The following is a 23,628-nucleotide window of genomic DNA, read 5'->3' on the forward strand; positions in this document are numbered from 1 at the left end:
CAAGGTATCAATATCGCTGGGAGTAGGACGCAATGCTGAGACGAACGTCGGAGATTCTAATTACAATCACAGACATGTACCTCGTATCTTTTAAAGTTGTGAGTAACTATGATCATTGTCCAAATAAATAAGATAGATTTGGCGAGAGACAATAGCTGAACGATTGATGATAGCTGGCAGTCAGTTCCAAAAAACAAAAAACATCGCTTTTCTAATGTTTACATAATAAAGACACATTTTAGTGTATTTTTTCTTCAACTGATGTTCCAAATACATAAAATTCACAGAAATCCAGAACGATTTCAACACAACATTGAGATCATAAAAAAACACCAACATTGAACTTTCTCAGGCGGTTTGTTGACATTGCAAGTTCAAGGTAAAATCGGAACGATCGAGTTAGGTAACAAAATTGACACAAACCGGTAACCATCTGTTCAACACGTCTGTAGAGATGAAACTAGTTTTTTGTGACCTTACCGAGATCATGTTAGCTAGCCTACAGATTGCTGAGAAATTGTGAACACAGCGGTAAAGGGCAATACCACGCTGAGGTAAAATTATGTCTCTATATTTTATTCTAGATATGTTTTACTGCTGTTTTGAAGATCCCAATCCCTTTTTCGATCCATTGCGAATATTGACCAATCAGAGCAAAGTGTTTTGACATACTTAAAAATGACTTATTTTGATTGGTTTATTCTCAGGATCGGACCACAGGTTAGGGGCCTGTTTTACAAGGTTTCCAGTAAATTTTATTTGACAGTTATCGTATTAAATAGGTATTGTTGATAGTACTCATTATATTACCATTTATTTGGGAATATAGATTGGACTGTTACTTTTGTATTTGGTCGGATTATACTTTCATGCGACGACGACGACGAAGCATTTACTCAGAAGTTGTGAAATAGGTCCAAAGATTCGGATTGTATATTGAAAACAGCCGATAGTCTATAAATTAAAAAGTGTTGTCCTTACATGCTTAATCGATCGCATTTCCTTGAATAACACGAGGATTAATTTAATCAACAGATACACGCCAATTAAACCACTACAATGGGTATTCGTGTAACCATTAATCAATATGCGGACAACTACTAATTACAACCAAGACATATTATACTAAACATAATCTATGCATATAATAATATGTAGGTCAAATGCGGTTTACCGTGAATTTTATGTATTGAACTCAAAACAATTTTGAAAATACTTTGTATAATATTAATACCGTAATATGATTGTTTACTGAAGGCTTAATAAACACTCATTCGTATTCTTCGTCTGTCTGAATTTTGCGAAATTTTTCACGAATTAAAATCATTTACTATCTCAATTTTTATCCAGTACTCGAATGTTAATAGCCCTGTTTATTATCCGTCATTATATTCTACATGTTTATGCATATGTTTCATTCTACATACATTATAACCAGCGAATTGTAAACCGCACAAGCAATTAAATTATTCACGAGCGTTGCGCCCGTCGCAACACCAAACATCTAACCCAAGGTCGAGACACTACCTTATTACCGCGAAAAATGTACACCAGTATGGTTTAATAAGATTTATTTGTAAAACGTGATGCATTTATATTTTATGTTTATTGTTAAATTCTTCTAATTACAATTCAGTGACACGAGACAATAATTAATGATCAAATTTTACAAATCAAAGCACATTTTTTGACATAACCCTACTGCTAAAATTAAACTGTTGACGGTCCGATCTCCGATCGAACAGTAATGTTCTAAAAAAAAAAAAAAAAAAATTGTATAACTGTAAAATGTAGGTAGATATTACAACATTGACTTTTCGGATGACCAGCACCTTAGTCCGCCCCGTGGCCACGAAGACTGGCAGTCTTCAAAACGACGGGAGAAAATTATAATATAAAAGCCGCGATAAAATCCGAAATATAGGTTAATTTTAATGTCTAACATTCGCATTAACATAAGGAGTCATTATAACCCTACTACTTTTACATCGTTTTATGAATTAAATAAGGTTGTCGTTGATCGTCGCCCTCGCCGAAGTTTGCAGTCAGTTCGTTACATTGAAATTAGTTTAAGAGTACGTACTCTAGTATATTAATTGTAGGGCTTATATACTTTTTAACAATGTACCATTTATTATCATACTATCAACCATGTCATGGTCCAATACACGTAAGTACTAAAAACAATTCTTACCGAACACAGTCGTCCACGCGAACAAAACACCCAAAAACCTTCCCAGCTCATTTTTGATCAACTTTAAAATGTATCCTAGCATGTTTCTAGAAACACTATCAAGAAGCGAATTTCGATGAACATATGGCGTGTTGGCGACAGTGACGCGACTTTGGGCAGTGGGCGGCATCAAGGCCCGTAGCACTTTGACCACAAGCCAAACGTTTCGGAACATTACTGAACAAACATTTCGTAATAATTAAAGTAAGTGGAGTAATAACATGATGTCGCTAAGTTATAAAAACACTGTTGATTTTGGAACTTAGAAAACAAATGATAAAGATAGTATAACTATAAGTAGATCCTGATGACAACACAGTTTCAATTTGTATGCCTAAAATTTGTATCTCATAGGTACCGGTCTTTGGATGAGGTAAATCAGATATTTATAGCTACAGTAAATCGTTCACAAAATGTACGCTTTCTAAAAGCCAAAAGAGTTAAACAATGTGGAATATTTGATGGTTGAAACAGCAAAAACTCAAAACCTACAAAAAAGAGGAAACGGTGCAATTGAGTTTAGCAAATCAATTGAACACAGTCACGGGTCAATCTCTGCGATATTATATACAAACGCTTTTTATAAAACCGACTGACGTGCCGGGCAGGTCGGTCACATGTTGGTAAGCGGAATCAGTGCTCATAGAGAATAAAACCAACAGAACTTAGTATTTTTATTGCAGTTGAATGACGAGTCGAACGTGGCGCTCGCCTGATGGTAAGCGATACAACTGCCCACAAACAGTAGCAACAACTTACAGAATTAGAATTACAAATATTGCATGGCACCCCACTGCCACCTTTTTTTTTTTTTTTTTTTTTGGTTTCGCGGAGAAAGTCCCTTATTACTACCGCCCAGCCTTCGTGGGGGGCGACTGAGCGGTTATGCTGGGGTAACCGTGCCTTACGGCCCGGCGTTGAGCCGCCCGGATTTGATGATGACCTTCGGGCGACCGCCGGGCCGAGTCCCTAACCCGAGTACAACTAACCTATGCACGGCCTACCAGCTAAAACTCCGCGGTGGCCCTCTTCGGCGCATTAGGGACGACTGCGGGCTTCCTCTGACGGAAGTGTCTAAGTATTCGTCCGCAGCCGACCCTGCGCGGTGCCGCCTTGCGGCCCGTCTCCTATGGGGGGGGGGGGGGGCTCAGAAGCCCCCACGCACCGAAGGACGCCCTCGGCGTCTACGGCAGCATGAGGCCAACAACACACTGCCGTCCATCCCGGGGTCAACCGAAAATGTGCAAGGATGCACAAAATGCAGTAGGGCGGACAGCCCCCTGCTGCCCGCCGACGACCCCCTTCGTGGCCCCTATTAGTCGCCTCTTACGACAGGCAGGGGATACCGTGGTGGAATTCTTCAAACGCCCCCATTCCACAGGGCGGTCCCCACTGCCACCCTGACATATAAGATGATACGTTTCATAATGCCCAGTAATTACGCTGGCTACACTGTCCTTCGAAAAAGGCAGAACAGTGCATGGACACTGCTGCTTGACGGTAGATACAAGAAAATACCACAAGACGGCAGAAAAACAAACAAAAGTTCGGTGTACCCCGACTGCTTCTCGCATACGATGCCTACAATCAGTGAATAAGGAAGATACTGTATGGCACTGCACTGCACTTTTCACCCAGCTACCTTGGATCATAATCCGACTAAAGGCGTCTGTGGCTGCTCAACGCTGGGTCATATGACTGGTGACCCCAACATAACTGCTCCTGCGCACAATCCTTTATTTTTCCGTAAAGTAAGTTTCCGAAGTAAAAACTATTTTCAATACGATTTACCTAATATTAAACATTAAATTTGGCAAGAAAGTATTACGAATGAACATGATAAAAACGATTTACAATACGCCGCTGAAATGAGACTGACCGTTATCGATAGAGATAAATAATATTCCAATAAACCATTGTACTTTATTGACCTAGTCACGAAATGCAAAATTTTATGAATTTATATTAACGAACAGTGTTTATATCGAGGAAGATTTTACCGTTTACTGAGTTATAAAATGGTAAAAAAGACTTAAACATTAGTGAATTATAAATATATATATTTTTATTGAAGTGTCCGTCTGCGATTTTCAAATAAACGTTTCTTTGGAGTTCATAATTCGACCGTATAAAAAAATACTGGCCTCTATATAAACTATTGAGATCTGTTTGTGAGTTATGCGTTAGTCTGGATTAAACAATGTATATTGTTTAATCCAGACTAAATACAATCCTACGCGGTATGACATCACGTGTAAAATCGAAAGTCTTGTGCGTTGCAAAGAAATCCTGTTTAGACAAAAAAGTACGACCTACTCTAAATATATACCTAAAGAACTCATCTAACGCCTTTTAGGTCAATGTAGCCCGTAAGTCACAATCCTAGAAGTTTAATTTTTAAGCCGATTAATAGACGCTTAGTAAGGCTGTTAGTCAATACTGTGTACAGATTATAGACCACATAGGTTAGTTATAAAATTGTTAACAATAGCATAGGAATTATTCAGTATAGTAATTAAATTTATTGCAAATTAAGCAGACTATTATTGTAATTTGCTAAATAGCGAAAGATCGCAATGTAACTATTGTGTTAAAATACGAAATAAGATAGCATTAGTCTCCACTCTATGAACCTCTACTACTACGTAGACCTCTATACCCCGCCCATAACATAACGACAGTAATGGCGCATTTATTTGATAAATGGACAAGACAAGACCTTAACACTGATGCCATTGTTAGCAATAAACTTGACATTTGACCCGAAGGCCGCTTATTAGGACTGCACGTCGCGTCGGGTCGCTGTAAAACAACGCCAATTTACGAACTTCTGAGAAATCACTTTTGTTTTGTTACTCTTTTCTCTTAGGATAATACAGATGTTAATTTAAACATTGTTTTCTTGATCTTAATCTAGTGGGAAGATACTTAAGTTGCGAAACATTATATTTTGGTTTCAAACTCCAGATAGAACAATCAAAATTATGTTGAATTTACAAAACCATCTTGCACTTGTAGTTACTGTGCAAATGTGCACATCGAATCATAAGTTGACTTCGCACCTGCGACTAGCCATGAATAGGTGTACGCTTATTATATTCAAAAAACAATATAATGTTTTTTTTATTTTATTTAACAGTATAAGTGTACGTATTATCTCTATCTAAAATAAAGAGCACGTATTATCTGCAGTTGACCCGAAAACTTACAAAACAAGATATTTCGCGAATACAACGAAAATGTCAGTCAACTCAATTAGTCAAGGCGTGGGTAAATAAATTCACCACATTTTGTTTTAATTGCAGCCAGCCTTAGGACATTTTGTCGCCCACGTGACTCCGAAATACCGCCTCGACTAGTTTGATAGAAAAACCAGACTAGTCGGCCGACTAGACTAGTTGAACAACTAGTCGAGTTGTAGGAACAAAGCGCATGTTGAAATCGACAATCGATGACGCGCCCGCTATATTATTTATATACAATTAATATAACTGACACTGCATCTATTTTATTGAAATGTAGGTGGATTTAAATTACTGTGTTTAGCAAACTCGATACAAATAGAAGCTTGATGTATCCTTGGTTGTATCGATACCGGCAGGATTGTCATTTCTTCATATAATAAATACCCTTATACATTCTCGAGTTAACGGTTTTTATAGCAAATATTTTTACTCACTGTCTTGCGGTAATTTACACATCGTTTTTAAACTATCAAAACAAATAAATCAATTTATAAATTGAACCAACGCGACGCGACAATAACAATCTAGGATCCTGCCAAAAACATGTCCAAACATCAACATAATAGCTAACAAGCACCGTTACAGAACATAATGACAGGTTGATGAGGCCGGCGCAAAAACACCGAAATGTTACTGTTATGCCAGTATGTCGGTCACACTGGCGTCGGGCGGCGCGCAGGCGGCCGAGGGAACCCGCGATGACTCAGCCACGACCACGATCTAGCGCTGTCGTAACGCGCTTTATGCTGCCAGATGTAACAATGATAAAGTGGGAATAAACGTTTATTTCTGTAGTATAACTTGAGCTAGACGCGTAGTCCACATACGTTAGGATGCTACTAACGATTAAAGGTCAACCATACGAATCTATTCCATAAAAATCTAATTTCTAGATTTTAAAATCACAAAAACGTTGCAATTGACGACAGATATTATTTATTACGTACATAATTTCCATTAACAACCACTATTTTTTTTTAGCAATTTTACCAAGTAGCTCATAAAATGTAGATAGACAATTTAGTATGTCAGCCAGGCCCCCCGCGAGGAAACCCGCCGGTGACTCAGCGCCGCAATCCGCCTCACGAATGGCATAACCGAATGTCGTAACATTCTTATATCGACTATTGTAATCCTGTTTGGCGACTTGGCGTTACGGTTCGGTTAGAGAATGCGAGCTAGGATTCGAATTGATCTAGTTAGTAATAGCATCGCAGCTATTCGTTCTGTGTACTGCGTTAGAAGTCTGTCATTAACGCACATCGGATATTATATATTTTTTTTGTTTTCATTTACCATTACATACACAAATACAATAGACCAATCAAAATATATCTTTTGTTAGCAATTCAAAATTCTTGATTGAAGCATGTCCTGACATCTGAAGATAGAGATTTGGATTACGTTATTAATTATGGGCAAAAGAAAAGGGCAACCACTGATACAATGCGATTTTATGACAATTCCACTGTCAACCTTACTCGCAATGTGTAACCTTAAACCCAGTTCATTACATTTCCGCAACTTGTTTCGCATATGCGCCCCCTTCACTATTAGTTTTATTAATTTATGCGCACATTGTTGCTGATTCATTCTAGAAAAATACTTAACGTTCAAAACAAAGCTAAAGGAGATTGCGTAGGCAAGTAAACGCGCGCAATTAACAGATAACTGTTATTTTTATGATTCTGTTATACCTTATTCTAAATAATTAACTCCTTATTGTGTTATGTTGAATGTCTTTATAGATTCCCATTTTTGTTTCTTAGAAAGTAATATCTTCTTTTATCTATTTAGGAAATAGATAAAAGAAGATATTCAATAATTATCTTTTCAAGATTCCAGTGTCGAAATCCTGGAATGTAGTTTCGGCATTACCAGAAACTGTTTACCTTCGGCGGATAAATGACATAACAATCTAAAAATTACATAACTTTACCACCAACTTTAAAATATTTTTAACAGCATTATGAATATACTAGAATGAATCAACTTTCCCATATATTTGTCTGCTTATAAACTAAAAGAAAATCACTTTCGCGTCAAATTTAATGCACGAAACCGACGACATCCATTTCTCTGCACTGGTATTGTCCAATGGCCCACATTCGGACCAGCTCGCTTCTTTTACATAACACCCAATTTACTGGCAACACACACGACATCCGGTAAACTTTGTTGTTTAGTTTTTCTGTACGAATATGGACGTGCGCCGAATATCTTATCGTTTTGGCAAAACTATTCACCTCAATATATATTTAGGTCAATGTATTTAAACTCTTTTAGAGCATTTTAAAGTCCTAACTCGACCCAACCAGAGCTGCCCTGTCAGCGACCACTTTTCTTTTTATTTATCAATTCGACTTCCTAAGATCAGGGTTTGAGTAATAACAAAATAAAAAAATAGAACAACAAAATAACATTATCGAAACATAATCGATCATCAAGAAAGCCAGACAAATTTAATCGATTCAAGCCTTTCTCCTATCGATCACAAGCCGCAACGGTTCCGAATCGATTTCATACCAGTCATTTACTGTATCTTCCCTATTTGTTAACATTTAGAGCCGTTTGAATACTGATTCCCAATTCGAAAACAATAATACATAGCATTATGGAAGCATTGGGTTTAATTTACCATGCCGATAATATTTTAAACGGGTCATTCGTCTATAAGATTTCGTCCATACGTAATCATCACGTCATACACAACATCCTAGGGATAACCATATTAATTATAGGTCGCCAAGCAGGAACATGAAAGCGTGTGGCCTGGTTTGATGGACATTAAAGACAAATTAATGGGCATTTTAACTACCATAGTAAGAATGGCACCCAACTTTGAAATTCAACGTTCTGGGTGGACCTGCTACAGCTATTCACAGAGCAGTAATAGCATTTAGCATCAAACAACCTGATTTACTTGTCATCAAAATAACTTGATATATTGCCTAATCTTTTATTCTTTTTTCTTCCTAATCATCCAGCACTTCAGTTAAGTTCTTTACAAGGCTTAGCGTAAGACGTATCTTCTTATCGCTAATCTGCCTTGACGTCCGGCTTGCCGATCGATCGACCTTCGCCGGCCACGTGGGTGGACGCCAGGCAGGACGGCAGCTAGCAGGAAGCTAGCAATAGCTATTTGAACTACATTTATACTTTATTAATAATATGCAAATTGCAACTTTTAGATGAAATAGTGAAAGGTGAGTAGGAAGGAAGTGTCAATAGTTCGAAAATCTTATTTCTGATTTTAATGACTGGATTATATACTAATTAATTCATAAAAAAATAAATAAAAAAGAAAGGTGAAAATGTGAAAGGCTTCATTAACCATGGCAGCGTTGAGGCGAACAGTAGATTCTAGATTTATATGTAGTGCAACTGATCTACAACCGCATGACGTATTTAGGAAAGTTGCCAAGATGTTTTGATCTAATCCAGATTTTGATCAATCCTGGTGGCCTCACTAAGACTAAACATATCGTATTACTACGATCTTTAACAGGATTATTTATGAACATTGTAGTACGTCCTTACGATGTAGTGGGACTAATTCATTCAGACTATTCAGTACAGCTGCACCGAGCCCCGCTGACAGGAAGGTCACTTTCAGGGGATACACCCTTATAGTATGTGTACTACGGCATAGGTAAAAACGAAAAAGTTCGTGCGCATAGCCGGTAGAATACAAAATAGCTTCCCCGACGCCCGCAATGGCGGAGGGTGCATTCTTAAGATCGATTTTTGAGAAATTGAGTTCCCTTTCCTTTCCTTGACAATTTTCTTATAAAATAAATTTGTAGCTGAAACATAACATTTTTGACGATATTGTAATAGAATTCAAAGTTAACGAAAATCATTGTGAACATGACATTTCGAGACTGATGAACGTCGAGACTTCACTGGAGCTTGGGAATATTGTAAATGGCTTTGAAAGGACAATGCGACTGCTTTCGGACCACACAAAATATTCAATCAATCAAACCAAACAGATTTGATTGATTGAAATGACTAACTTTTGTGATAATACATCAAAATGAGGTGTAACTTCATAATTATAATAGTATAACAGTACAGCAAAACAGCATTATATAGGTACTGAATTTTGATGTCCTAATGGAAAAATCTAAAATGTTTTTAAATAAAAAATAGTGCAATTTAACAGCAAGTCAGAAAACAATGTCATTGTCGAGATGGAAAAAAGAAAAATGTTAATCATAGCCCCACACAATTGACGTAAAAGGTCCCAGACGGGAAACCACTTACGCCATTAAACCCTTAAACGGCTAAGTACGGACGGACTAAATAAATGATCTGATACGGAATAAACACGCTTCCTGCAATATCTATGATAAGATAAAATATACATAAACAAAGATATGAGAGTACAAATACGCGGTAATAATATGAAAACTGCATTCGCAGAGCAAAAAGTCGCTAAGTCCATAAAGATTAGAGTGCTGATCTTTTATATTTTATAGCAAGTAGGCGAATTATAAGGTTAGGAGGCGCAGGGCACAAATTGAGAAGCTCAATTAGATGATTGTTTTAATAATAACTCTGTAGGATATGGAAAGTCCTGAAGCATATATTTTATCCTGTTATAGTAATACCTACAGAGACCGTAGAAATCAAACAAATAGGATGAAGTCAACTAATTGTAAATTTAGAGGAAATTGGCTATTAAAAAATGTGTGTACCTAATATTTAATAACATTTACTGTAGATCATCATTTACTTAACTGCTTTTTTCGAGTTACCACTGTATTTTTGCAGTATAACATTTCCGCCTATTAAAGACTTATATCCTTACTATTAAACCTTAATTTTGATAATAAGGAATCCTTTGCCGTAAACACACAAACTGTCAAGGGAATTGTGAGTTTTCTGCTAACCAGATTCAAACGGAATTATTGGACCCCGGTTTTCTGAAATATTAGTGTCCAATCATATGCTTGTCTGTACACAGCTCAACGCATCAACTTAAATTCTTTATTAAGGTTCCACATAGGAAATACCAGCTAAAATAGCTTATTTACATAATTAACACCGCATTTAGTATAAACAGTTTATTTATGAATAAGGAGAAGATCTTGCAATGCCTTGAACTAGATTCGTATCCAATATCCTTGTGGCTTATTGCCATATGTAGGTTGCGATGATCGGATATAATCTACCGATAACTAGTTGTTATAATTTATAGGAACTTTTCGCCTCTTCTCTCCAATAACGTGACATCTTGAAAATTATAATTTAGGGGAATGTTTCTCACCTTTAAAAAGATTGAATTGTGTGGACACCATTTTTATCAATATCGCATGCGTAAAACATACAGCGTATAATGGAATAATAAAATCTAACACATCAGATATAATAATAAAATAACAAAATATGATTTGTCAGACGTGGCAGATTAATGAAAGAAAGTAGAGTTTTATTCTTGGAAGTATGTGGCCACCGGGTTTTCCTGACGTATCCTTACCAATTAACGTCAATCATTCATAGAAGTGAGCACTGATTACTGTCTCATCGAATTTTCCCGTCATAACCTTAAAACTCCTAGACCGATGTTAATACTGTTTCAAAACTCAATCACATCCAATTTTAAATAAATGTAGAAATATTTTCATACATTTTGCACTAGTTAGAAAGCGAAATCGAGACGCAATGCTGACAGTGCATATACTTGTCCCCAATACCAAACAAAATATATTTGTATGTATGCGCTCTATTCTATCTATTTACAACTGAGGTTATTTTTTATTTAAATATGATAAAGTGAATCCGTAGACAACTTTAGTAATTAGCATGACCATTACCGCGATGGTATCAATGTGTTGCAGATCATCGACGTGAAGTAGATTTACTATAAGCAATAGTGCGGGCTGTGTGGCTGTCCAACCTTTCCCGCCAACTCTCACATTATCGACAACACAACTACCATCAGTATCTTAGTTATTATATTGATCATCACTAATGAGCTGATCCTTTTTGCAATCACGCAAAAATCATTAAAATATTTCCGTAAAATGTTATACAATATTTAGATTCCGTCAATATTAACTCTACCACCAGTTCGGAAAGCTGTTCTTACAAAATCAGATTAAGGTAAAGACTACATATACATACATACTACAGTACATGATAGACAGAGGAGAAAAAAAAATACAATTGGTTTTTTATTGTAGTTTAGAGCAGTTCATTTATATGCTCGTAAAATAAAGAATAAGGAATTACGCGAACGCCTATTAATTTCAGTCCCAATATCTCCATAATTCCGTTGGTGCCGATACACTGCTCGCGCCGGCGGTCGCTCTGGTCGCGCCGGTCGCGTCGACCTCCGTATATGGTCCCGGGTAACGCAAGGCCGCCGCGACGCCTGACACACCGTTGTTATTGAAATTAACGCAACCAACCAATCGATGACGGATTTTAAATCAGTTGTTCTTGTCTGGTTTACACCGGTTTTAGCTAGTTAATGGAAGTTTATTGTGTAAAATAGGCTTTATATTAACACTCTGTTAAGGTCAAAGGATGGCCAGTATACTAAATATATCAAAGAAGATTATGTAGACAAACAATTTTTTTTTTATTAATTTTACTTGTGGTACCTAATGTCTTGTAACATATTAAGAAAAAGAATGAACAGCTACAACTGTTTCAATATAATATTATACATATTTATTAAAATAGAAAAATAATGAAGCAACCTCAATAAAATTATAGTTAATGGTAGAAGTTACTATTCAAATATCCTGCTGTATGACATGATCAACATGTGAGGAAAAATAATTTAATTTAAGCATTCACAAAAAGGACATTCCAAAATGCAATACTTAGTATACTAAGCAGAATGAAAACAAATATAAGGATTATAGAGGAAATTAATTAGTCACATTTCCATTGCACCTGACTAAGGCAATGAAAAACATAAATAATATTTATATTTATTGATGATTACAGTTGGGCATCAATTACACAAATTAATTGGAGGACATGGGAGTTCAGGAATGGTTAATTCAGATTATCAAACGGTATACTTTTTTATTTATACCAATATACCAACAAAAACATTAATTTATAAAATTAACCTCATTTATCAGATTGGTAAGTAGGAAATGAAGTACTATTAGTCTGAAGAACAAAATAAATTATTCAATCAATATTTTACATGCAGAAGCCTTTGATTTTAATCTGTTGAAGCGCATTTATTTGTTCGGTGAAGTGCTGGCTTAGTTAATCAATCTTCAGATAATTGATGCTTTCCTGTATTATTATTTCATTTAAATAATACACTACAGCGTTAAAGTGCAGAAATGCTACAATATTAAATTACCTATAAACATTATATAAGTATTTTCTATAGAAACCAGAAAATAAATGCATTGTGTGCCAGCAATGTTGCATTACTAAGCTACTATTTAATTGCATATAACACTATTAATTAATATTATATTTGTATGGTTTGTGAAAATTAATGTTTAAAGCAAATATCCCAGGTTTACTTTTCTAATTTTTTTTATATTTTAGTGCAAATATGGCACATCTTTGAGTAATTTCTAACTGAAACTCCTATTTTTGCTACAATATATTCTGTCTGTAGTAGAAGTAGTGACATTAGGGCTCATAAAATTAAAATTACTTTTTACTGATATTTTTTTCACAACTTACTTTTTTTATTTTACGCCTATGGTTTGAGTATCTTATTGTTATTTATAAGAATATAAGCATATGGTTTCATCTAGTAGTATAATGTCAAAATGACCCTAAACAACAAATAAGAAATATCTGCATGTATTATTTATTGTGTGCACACAATTTAGTGACAAATTTAACATATTACGATACACTGTAGATTCAGCAGTTTCCTTTTAAAATCTAATAAATTCTAGTATATTCAAGCTGTTAGTCATAGACTGGCAATTTGCCAATAATCTGTGCATATGTTACTAGGTATTTTCACAAAAAATCAGAGGTTCAATTGATTAGAAACAAAGATGTATTCCTAATTAGAGCTATGGGTATTATAACTGGAACCGTTACTTGAGTTTTATTGATTATTAGGAAGAAAAGGTTCTTTGTTAATTTTATCATAGCTCAGTCTTAAGTCTTTTCTACAAAGCAATGTACATTATTGACAGTTATGAAAATGCCACTTACAGATATTTACAACAAAAACTATAGAGACCTATATGGTATAATTAATTTTAGAGTTGTTTTTACAAGGAATTATAATAAGGTCTTGGAAACAATTATAAAAAGTTGTTATAAATATTAGCCTCTAAAAACAGAGACATAAAGAAGTGTATAAACCAAATCTTTTGTTCAATAACCAAGTTTGGCGAAGATTTGCACACAAAGTTGAATGCGACCGTTTATTCTGGTTGGAATTCAAAAGTCGTTTCGACACCGCAAGAAAGATAATTCAGCGAGGGACACAATCAACCGCTTTCGCTTTCATCTGAACATTCATAGACGAATATTGAGTAACGGAAATTCCTGATCGCAGCCATCGAGCACGGCTGATTCATCCAATACGAAACGCGACAAATATACATGTCACCAAACACTGGCTGTTAGTGACTGTCGAATGCGAAAACGGTAAATTAATGGATAAACGATAGAAACGCATATATTCCATGTACGACACCACTTACCATCTGTTCTTTTGATGTTGATGTTGATACCAGATTGAATCCTTATTGTGCCGTCATCCATTTTCGTACACGTTTATGCACCACATACACTATAGAACATTATTTCTCTACGAACGTCTGTTCAAAAAACGTCTAACACATAAAAATATTACACATGAGAACCGGTGAAAATTACAAAATAAATTTCTACACCCAGATTGACAGTTATATCGAGCTAGCTACACACTTCAGACTGGAACGTTTGAAATTTGTTTCACTACAAGAGTCAAATCAATCACTTTATAATCGAATATTTTAAATAACGTAATTGATTTGATTATTGTAAAAGTTTTATCGTAGTTTAAAAAATTATGAACTAAAAACGTTTAAATTATTTCGGTTAAAAACATGAAATTGTAAAAATAAATGTGTGCTTGCCAAAGCGGTGAAAATTAATAAGTTGCCAGTATAAAAAAAAATCTAGGGTTCCGGAGTAAATTGTTTTCTTTTATGAAAATTTAATTATGATTTTCTTTCAAATGTTCTTAAAACAATATATTTTTATAAAAACTCTATCATTGTTAAATTAAATGTACTACTTTTATTTACTGAAATACAATCTCTCGATTGTAAAATAAGTAGCACACCACTAGAAAACTAGAAGACTAAGCTCCATAGACAAAAATCAAGACGCGGAACGGATGTCATATCTGTCAAATTGTGTCAAGAACGCCGTTTAGCAATTAACCAGAAAATAAAAATATAAAACAGATTTAAATAAAAATCCTTTTTATAATAATATGGACAGTGAATACAAACTGTCTCACAAAGCTAAGAAACGTATTAAAGAAGTTAAGAGAAAAGCTCGACCTGGTAAGCAAATATCAATATTGTACTTGAGGAACTTGCAACCTACTTTTATCACTATTTTTTCAGTCAATATCTCGTAATGTATGAGGGAATAAACATAAAAACAAGTAAAACAATGATTTCCGCTTTATATTGAAATGAAAACCTTTGTTGCAAATTAGGACGCTTCTAGAACAATCCAAGGGAAATGTGGCGCTCATCGTTGCGACCCTGAGAGCGGCATTTCACGCCGATAACCTTGGTTTCCATGCTGTATCAACCTATTAGTAATAATATTCACATAGATGCATGAGAACATATTCTGGTTTCCATAGTTATTTTTTTTTCTGAAATTAGTTAAACAGTTAAAAACCAAATGGAATAGCATAACAAGTATTTTTGGAGATAAAAGATGTTATCTTGAGTAATTTTTATTGTACAGATAAAATGTAATTATGTCCTTCACTGCATTAGTCTGTAGTTTCTATGTCTGGCGTACCCAATTATTTGTTTAAATAGTAATATTACTGGGATGTCATAAGTTCACCTGTCATGTATTTTATTACATTAATATATTTAAGAAAGTTATTCAAAAAAATTGACAGGCATTTGAATATTTAAAAAAAATCTTATAGTACTGCATTGTTTAAGTAAATAAAATGTCAAATTTCCTGTTCAAACTGTGTTTATTGTATTAGATTCCTTCAATATTTGAAATAATTAGATCATTGCACTACTGTCCATTTAACCTTGTATTTTGATCCCAATGATCTTGTCTATTATTCTTTATTGGGGTATATTAGCAAACAGCTGTTCCCTTTTTTATTGAATATAGATTCAACACTTGTATCATTTAGAATTTCTATATTTGTACCATGAGTAATATGTGTATTTGTAATACTTAAATGTGTTTTAAAATATATGATAACTTGCACAGTTATATTTATCGTAAACCTTCTAAATTATAGTTTATTATACCTCAATATATTCAATTTATTGAACTCAACAATTATTAGATTGATGTTACAATCATTGTTATACTTTGTTAAATTTCGGATGATAATTTTGACAGGTCACACTAATGATGAGAGTAAAGTATGATTGTTAATGAACATATTCAATTATCAATTACTATTCTTATAAAACTTTTATCAATAGTTGCTTAATTATTTTGTATGTATTTTTTTATTGATTTTACCATTTATCACAATATGTTTTAACTTTTTTAAATTGTTAACACTATGATAATTACAAGTGGTGTAGAGATTAAAAAACCATAAATGGAAATGATTCATCATTAATTTTATTTTATATCAATTTTCTATTAAATTCTGTAAATAGTAAAACTATAATATGTTGATATATAATGCAAAGTAAAACAGATATAGTCAGCTGTTATTTTTATATGATCGATTTATTTTATTTCAAAAGTAATTTGGGATAGTCTGTGGTTGTTTGTTATGAGTGGCACTTCACTAAGTGGGCGGTAACCATCCATAAAGTATGATATTATATGTAGTACATTTTACCAGAAAATAATACGAAACTTCATGTGCGTGAGCTGTCAAAATTATATCACCTATATTTTACAAGGTATAAGTACATAATTTAAAATGGAAATATACCACATTCAAGGACAGAAAATTGTATTCAAATGGAGACTCTTTACATCTAGATTTCTTTATTCTTGAATACGGTATGGAAATATTATTTAATAAATAAAACACTAAGTACTAACAATTTTGAGAAATCTATCGTGTTTTACACTTGGTGTAATGCTGCGTAACAAACCAGGCTTGTGATCCAGCAACCTACATTATACCGATGTGATGGATTTAAGTCCATATTCACAAGTCAAACAAGCTTGTGTTTTACTGTGGTATGGTATGTACAATATGGTTGACAGTATAATAATGTGTAAATATTTAATTTACAGAATTAGCAGACAAGTACCAATGGACAGCTTTAAAATACTACAACAACTTTGATGAGTATCTCAAGTGCAATGATAATGTTGACAGAATTAGTGAAACTGAGGTGTCCCCTGAAGAGTTTATAGAGAAATATGAGAAGATATACAAACCAGTAGTTATAACCAATGTACAGACAAACTGGAAAGCTAATTACAAATGGACATTAGATAGACTTGCCAAAAAGTATCGCAACCAAAAATTCAAGTGCGGTGAGGATAATGAGGGCTATAGTGTTAAGCTGAAAATGAAGTATTATGTAGAGTATATGAGGACAACGACTGATGATAGTCCGCTGTATATTTTTGATAGCAGTTTTGGCGAACATCTAAGAAGGAAGAAATTACTTGAAGATTATGAAGTCCCAACATATTTTAGGGATGATTTGTTCAAATACTGTGGTGAGGAGAGACGCCCGCCGTACCGCTGGTTTGTGATGGGCCCACAGCGCTCCGGCACTGGGATTCATATAGACCCCTTGGGAACTAGTGCATGGAACGCACTTGTGTTTGGTCATAAAAGATGGTGCTTATTCCCAACTCAGACACCAAGAGAGCTCATCAAAGTGACTGGTGCGATGGGAGGCAAGCAAAGGGATGAAGCTATCACATGGTTCAGATTAATTTATCCAAAGACTCAGTTGGATAGTTGGCCAAAGGAATTCAAGCCAGTAAGTATAGTTTAATGTATAATACTTGTAATTAACATAATATTCTTAAATATTGTTTATTCGCTTTTTGTGGTCACACATCAAAAGGAAATAAAAAAATTGTGATAATTATCTTGTGTGATCCTCCTATGACATAGGGTTTTAAATTTTTGCTACAAACAAATTATTAATATTAAACAAAAGCAAACATATACAGGGTCATTTTGGCATTGTCTTACTAAAAGAATACACATATATTTTTTTGTCTTTGCTAACATTGTGCCAAGAAATCATTCATGACTAATGAATAATTACACCAAATATCTCAGTTTTACTTTCATGATTGTTTTTTAAATATTTTGTAGCTTAGTCCAAATGTGGCGTTAGAATTATAATTCCTTTTAATTTATATTTATTTTATTAGCAAATAACACTTTTTTTTATTTTACATCTATGGCTTGAGTAAGTTATTGTAAAGTGTTATTTTTCAAAAGACAACTTTTTGGTTTTGTTTAGTAATGCAAAGTCAAAATGACCCTGTATAAAATATATAGTAATATTCTTTTGTTTACTAATGCTGCCCTTTGTAACATAATATGTTGCAAGTAAAAGGTCTTTTTGTGTCGTTTCTTCTAAATGTTGTGCAATAAAAGTCATTTATCAATATGTAAAGTCTATAGTGATACAGGTTTTCTCCCGCCTATAGATTAGAAGCGCGCTGATGCAAGACTTCCGACCACGCTAGTTCGTTGCACAGGGTGTGCGCATGACCGCTCGGGTTAAAATATGAGAAAATTAACTTGTACTTCACAATGTTAACTCTTCCCACGCAAATGTTTTATAAGTCAGTTATTTTACGGAAAAAATGTTACATCCATATAGCAACTCATTGTTTATGATAGTTATAGCAAAAAACTTTGAGAGAATCATATTATAAAGTATATAATGTGATTGAATTCATTAGTATGAATTTGATTTTTCTATGATAGTGGTATTATTAGAAATGACGTCACTACTGCATTCTTGTTAGTCTTGTAGTTTTGTAACTGCCTTATTACTTAAAGCAATTGATTATGAAAACAATATTCACAACTGATAATGAACAACACTAAGCAATGTTAGTCATATAAGCAGTATAAATTATAATTATCAAATGAATGCACTTAAGGCGATACCTCAAGGTCCATTTTCATACATTTTGTTTCACCTTTAATCTGGGTAACTAAACAAGTATTGGCAAGTAAAGAATTTAAATTCACGTCTAGTTAGTGATTAGTTCTCGCAGTTGAAGAAAAACGTAAAATAATTAATAATCATGGATATTTCGGCCTTTAAAATTTAATATGACGAAATTTTAAAGGCAGAAATATCCATGATTATTAATTATTTTACGTTTTTCTTCAACTGCGAGAACTAATCACTAACTAGACGTGAATTTAAATTCTTTACTTGCCAATACTTGTTTAGTTACCCAGATTAAAGGTGAAACAAAATGTATGAAAATGGACCTTGAGGTATCGCCTTAACTAAAACCTAATCACAATTCTTTTGTAGGTGGAGATACTCCAGAAACCAGGTGAGACAGTGTTCGTGCCGGGCGGCTGGTGGCACGTGGTGCTCAACTTAGATGAAACAGTCGCCGTGACACAAAACTTCTGCAGCCGCACCAACTTCCCTGTCGTATGGCACAAGACTGTCCGTGGTCGACCGAAATTATCCAAGAAATGGCTCAAAGCCTTAGAAACCAAAGAGCCGGACTTGTACCGCGTCGCTAGCAGCATGGACTTGTCCCAGGGAACTGGCGTTGCGTCGGACAGTTCCTCGAACAGTAGTTCGTCGAGTAGCGACAGTGATACCAGTTCCTCAGACAGTTCTGAAGAGGACAGCGGCCAGGAGAGCATTACAGCGCACAAAAAGAAAAGAAGAAGGAAAGCATAGACAGCTCGAGTGGACCAAACAGCCTTAATACCTGCATAGGAAATTACGAGTACCAAGTTTTAAAAATTATGTATTGAGTTGTGTAAATCCGTTTTGTATTACTAGGCATAAATGATTTTATTTCTACTCGTTGTTTTCTTAGTGACTAATTACTTTGTTAACTGACTACTACACGGTTCTTTATGAATAAAGTATTAATCACATGACAGTTTGTTTTTGTAGATAATTATTCGATTATTAAAAAAATTGCCAAAATCATTTTTGTTTATAACATATAGCCGTCCTTTTATTGGAGAGGAGAGGAAATCTATTTATTTTTTTTAGATATTAAATCCCGGTCGACAAAATGTTCGATGTGTATTTGAAACAACGAAATATACGTGAGCCCACATTCCACATTCATGATACAACGCCTTAGTCTTCTACCCTTCTAAATGCATCTTAATTGTAGAAAATAAAATTGTTACTATTGTTATCAACAAAAATAGTGCAACAATATATATTTTTTTTGTGGTAAAGAATGAAGTGCAAAATTATAAGGAAGGAATAAATTGTATCTTAATGTTATTCTACATTCAGTCAGTTATTATTGTTTACTAGGTAAAAATATTTTTTTGTTTCCGTTTCAAAATATTTTTGGCAAATTCAGTATATATTTTTTTTATCTTTTACATCATATAATCGATCGATTCAATAGCACCATCTAAAACTGCTTTCATGGATATGCGCGAACATCCCTAAAAACGTCACCTGCGACGACTGGCAAGACGACATTTTTTAGTCTATGGTATCGAGCAGCCATTTGTTATCCTAGCCAAAGTTCCTGTGAAACGTCTGATCAAAATGTTGAAATCAGCTTCTGGTGCATTGGCTAATGTGCTGAAGAGGTCCCTGGTGCCGGCGGCTAGGGTTACCGCCGTGGTGCCCCTGCGAAGATCCCACGGAGGCCCCGTCGAGAGCGATGAAGAATTTGATTCCAGGTTAGAATTCTTGTCACTGAATTTGACGTTATGTAACTGAAAATACTAAGTATCCTAACAATACTTTATTGATGTTATTATTAATAACTGATTTATAAGGATTGCTTATATACCGGTGTAGTTTTGGAGTCCGCAAAATTTCATTATGTGTCTCCACGCCCTAATATAGGAGGTTGTAGACAAGGTGTACATATCATATAATTTTCCAATTTGTGTACCTTTGCTAACTATTTCGCTTTATTATTGTTACTTTGCATTTCAGTAGTACTTTCTGAAGTTCCAAAAAATTTAATTCCCTAGTTTCAAAAGTAGATCAATAACATTTATGTATATCGATTTTTCCTTATCATGCCTACTTTTAACTGATAAGAAACTATCCTAATACCAACGAGTTTTTGATTCCAACCGGAAAAATCTCTTTTGATTACATTAATTAGGTAATAATTTTTATGAATGATTTGTATGATAATCATTATAAGAAATTTAATTGCTAATGGGAAATTTAGAATGACTGCATTGCAGATGCCATACAGTCATTTTCAGTGCGCTAGAAACATGTTATGTGTATATTTAATTTTAAATATCCATATACGTTTCTGGTTAGGTTATTCCATAATAACATCATAAATGTAATAGTGACTCTGTTTTTCGTTATGCTTTCCCAGTTATACCACTGAGCTAATTTATATAAAAAATTTGTATGAAGTAAATTTGACACCTAAAAAAGGATTTTTAATATTTGTTTTAAACTAAATTTCAAATGGGAAAGTCTCAACCACAAGTTAGTAATAATAACAATATTAAATTATTTTGTGTTTTAATTCCAGGTATGAAGCATTCTTCAACCGAAAAGACATTGACGGCTGGGAAATCCGCAAAGGCATGAACGACCTCTGCGGCATGGACTTGGTCCCTGACCCAAAAATCATTAAGGCGGCGCTCCACGCCTGCAGACGAGTCAACGACTATGCGCTCGCCGTCAGGTTCATCGAGGCCTGCAAAGACAAGTGCGGACCCAAAGTGACCGAAATCTACCCATACATCATCCAGGAAATCAAACCCACGCTCACAGAACTCGGCATTGAGACCCCGGAGGAACTCGGTTATGACAAACCAGAATTAGCTTTAGAGAATGTTTATGAAATGTAAGGTCATCAGTGAGGTGTAGAACATTTGTATCATAGTTTTGTTGTCGATTTTATTTTACATTGTGTGAAGCACAGCCTTTTAGAGTATTCCTGGTCGACCATTTGAAATCTGCTTTTGTCTAATGTAATACATTAGATTAAATTACTATGTGTTTCATTTTAAACCAAATCAAATAAAATAATAGAGTAAGGACACTTATGTTTTGACCAAATGGGTTGCTTTGACCAATAGAAACAACAAAATTTTCTATATCTTTATTGACATGAACTATTTCAGATAATGAATCTAATACCTACTTATTTACAAGGATGTAAGTAAAAAAGCCCTGAGTATCAGTACCTATATGAAATTCAATTTTCCATTATATAATCCCATATCCATTGTATTGCTTCTGTTACATCATTGTTACTTTTGTGACTGCACCGACACAGTCAAGACCAATAAATAATTCTACCATAATGTGTAGGGCGTAGGAAATTAGGCTTAGCATGTAACTGAGTTAGTTTCTGTTAGTGGCAAAAACTACTGTTGCACTATAATCTATATACATATGTCTCAAGTGACGTACTGATAAATTACAGGCCCTATCTACACTACTTCTGTACTAAAGGGGCCTAAACACAACAATAATTATTACCATATTAAATCTGAAGACCTAATGAACTTAAAAATCATAAATGCTAGTATTCAACCACTTTTGAGACTTATCAACCGCTGTAATTTACGAATATCAATGTGGATAAACAAACTATGCATATTTTGAGAATGGCAGGAGTAAATATTTTAACCTTTATTATACTAGTACCGCACTACATGAGCTATAACCTAGAAGAAATATAAATGTGGCATTGTTTTACAATAGGTACTTGTTTCATGCATATATCTAGTATAATATGTCGGACAGCCTTATTAGATAATATTTTGTGCATAAAAGTTTACAAATACCAGCCTATATTTTACATTGTTTTTGGTAACAGTTTAGAATTCTGTCACAACCCTAAACCCAGTTTAATTGAATATATTTAACAATAATAAACTGCCTACATGAATAGCTATTGGAATAAATATTTATAAGGATACTGATATATAAATTGTAGTAAAATCAACGCGCAAACAGCATTTCAGTGCTAACGTAAGAGATAGCCGCTGCAATAAGCTTGTAACCAATTAGTAAATTGGTCGTGGGTTCAATGGCTTCATCGAAACAAACGACACATTTTTTTTTATTATTTGGATATTAGTATTGTTTCCCATGAAACTATTATGCAGTCACTACGAGCAGATAACACAGCTCTTATGAAATATTGCCTTCATGTTAGTTGGCGAGCCTCTCCTAATTAGACATTAATGTCTTACGTAGTACACAATGCAATTAGCCATTTCTATTTGGTAAATAATATGGTGTTCTTGATCGAGGTAAATGCTGCTATAACTAGAAGGCATAGTGAGCCTCTTTCTGAGGAAGACTGGGGATGTAGCGGAGGACGAGTACGCCCTCTTTTGCTTGAAGAACCTGCAGCCGTTCCTAATGCGCAGAGAAAGGTCATCGCGGAGTTCTAATTGATATTGCTGTGCGTAATAATGTAAGTACCTATATTGTGCTTGGGACTCGGCGATCGCTCGATGTTTACCATCTCTGCGGGCGGCTTAATGCTGGGTCGTAAGGCCGGTAACCCTAACGTAATCATCTAATCGCCGCTTCAAGCTAGTAGTGGTAGATTTTTCTTTACCCGCTAAACAAGTAAAAGGTAGGTGGGAAGTCTAACTTTGCTATCTCTGCAAGTACAAACTCTTGACTGACAACATACCAAGAATATTGTTGATAATCTTAATACATGGGACCTAATGCATAGGCAAATCTCCAATGTTCACCTAACCTTTAAATAAAATAAAAATGTAAGCGTTTTTAACGCATTATAGTAGGTACAATGTGGAATCTTACCCTCGGAAAGGAAAATAGAAAAAAAAGCAAAAAC

The 23,628-nt window shown here is 34.5% G+C and overlaps 3 protein-coding genes across 3 annotated transcripts in view; 2 read left to right on the forward strand and 1 right to left on the reverse strand.

The window, feature by feature from the left end:
- The window catches only part of LOC115448135 (kinesin-like protein Klp10A), a 76,387-nt gene extending 62,188 nt beyond the window's left edge, over positions 1-14,199 (reverse strand). Inside the window, exon 1 of the mRNA XM_030175455.2 lies at positions 14,139-14,199. Within this exon, the coding sequence (XP_030031315.1) occupies positions 14,139-14,199 (61 nt within the window). The remainder of the gene's footprint in view (positions 1-14,138) is intronic.
- Positions 14,200-14,802: 603 nt separating this feature from the next.
- Positions 14,803-19,729, forward strand: LOC115448770 (bifunctional arginine demethylase and lysyl-hydroxylase PSR). Its single transcript, XM_030176335.2, has 3 exons — positions 14,803-14,990; positions 16,903-17,606; positions 19,140-19,729. The coding sequence occupies exons 1-3, from the start codon at positions 14,918-14,920 to the stop codon at positions 19,521-19,523; spliced, it is 1,161 nt and encodes a 386-aa protein (XP_030032195.1). The 5' UTR covers positions 14,803-14,917; the 3' UTR covers positions 19,524-19,729.
- Positions 19,730-20,249: 520 nt separating this feature from the next.
- LOC115448887 (cytochrome c oxidase subunit 5A, mitochondrial) lies at positions 20,250-21,796 on the forward strand. The gene is made up of 2 exons (XM_030176489.2): positions 20,250-20,503; positions 21,331-21,796. The coding sequence occupies exons 1-2, from the start codon at positions 20,367-20,369 to the stop codon at positions 21,650-21,652; spliced, it is 459 nt and encodes a 152-aa protein (XP_030032349.1). The 5' UTR covers positions 20,250-20,366; the 3' UTR covers positions 21,653-21,796.
- The last annotated feature ends 1,832 nt before the right edge of the window (positions 21,797-23,628 follow it).

This window comes from Manduca sexta, chromosome 25 (genome assembly GCF_014839805.1).
Source record: "Manduca sexta isolate Smith_Timp_Sample1 chromosome 25, JHU_Msex_v1.0, whole genome shotgun sequence".
NCBI lineage: Eukaryota > Metazoa > Arthropoda > Insecta > Lepidoptera > Sphingidae > Manduca > Manduca sexta.

Excerpts from the sequence above, each read along its gene's own strand:
- LOC115448887 (XM_030176489.2), top strand. The coding sequence starts at position 20,367 with ATGTTGAAATCAGCTTCTGGTGCATTGGCTAATGTGCTGAAGAGGTCC. Across the intron at positions 20,504-21,330 it reads GATGAAGAATTTGATTCCAG|GTATGAAGCATTCTTCAACC; the intron begins GTTAGAATTCTT and ends TTTTAATTCCAG.
- LOC115448770 (XM_030176335.2), top strand. The coding sequence starts at position 14,918 with ATGGACAGTGAATACAAACTGTCTCACAAAGCTAAGAAACGTATTAAA. Across the intron at positions 14,991-16,902 it reads TAAGAGAAAAGCTCGACCTG|AATTAGCAGACAAGTACCAA; the intron begins GTAAGCAAATAT and ends TTTAATTTACAG. Across the intron at positions 17,607-19,139 it reads GGCCAAAGGAATTCAAGCCA|GTGGAGATACTCCAGAAACC; the intron begins GTAAGTATAGTT and ends ATTCTTTTGTAG.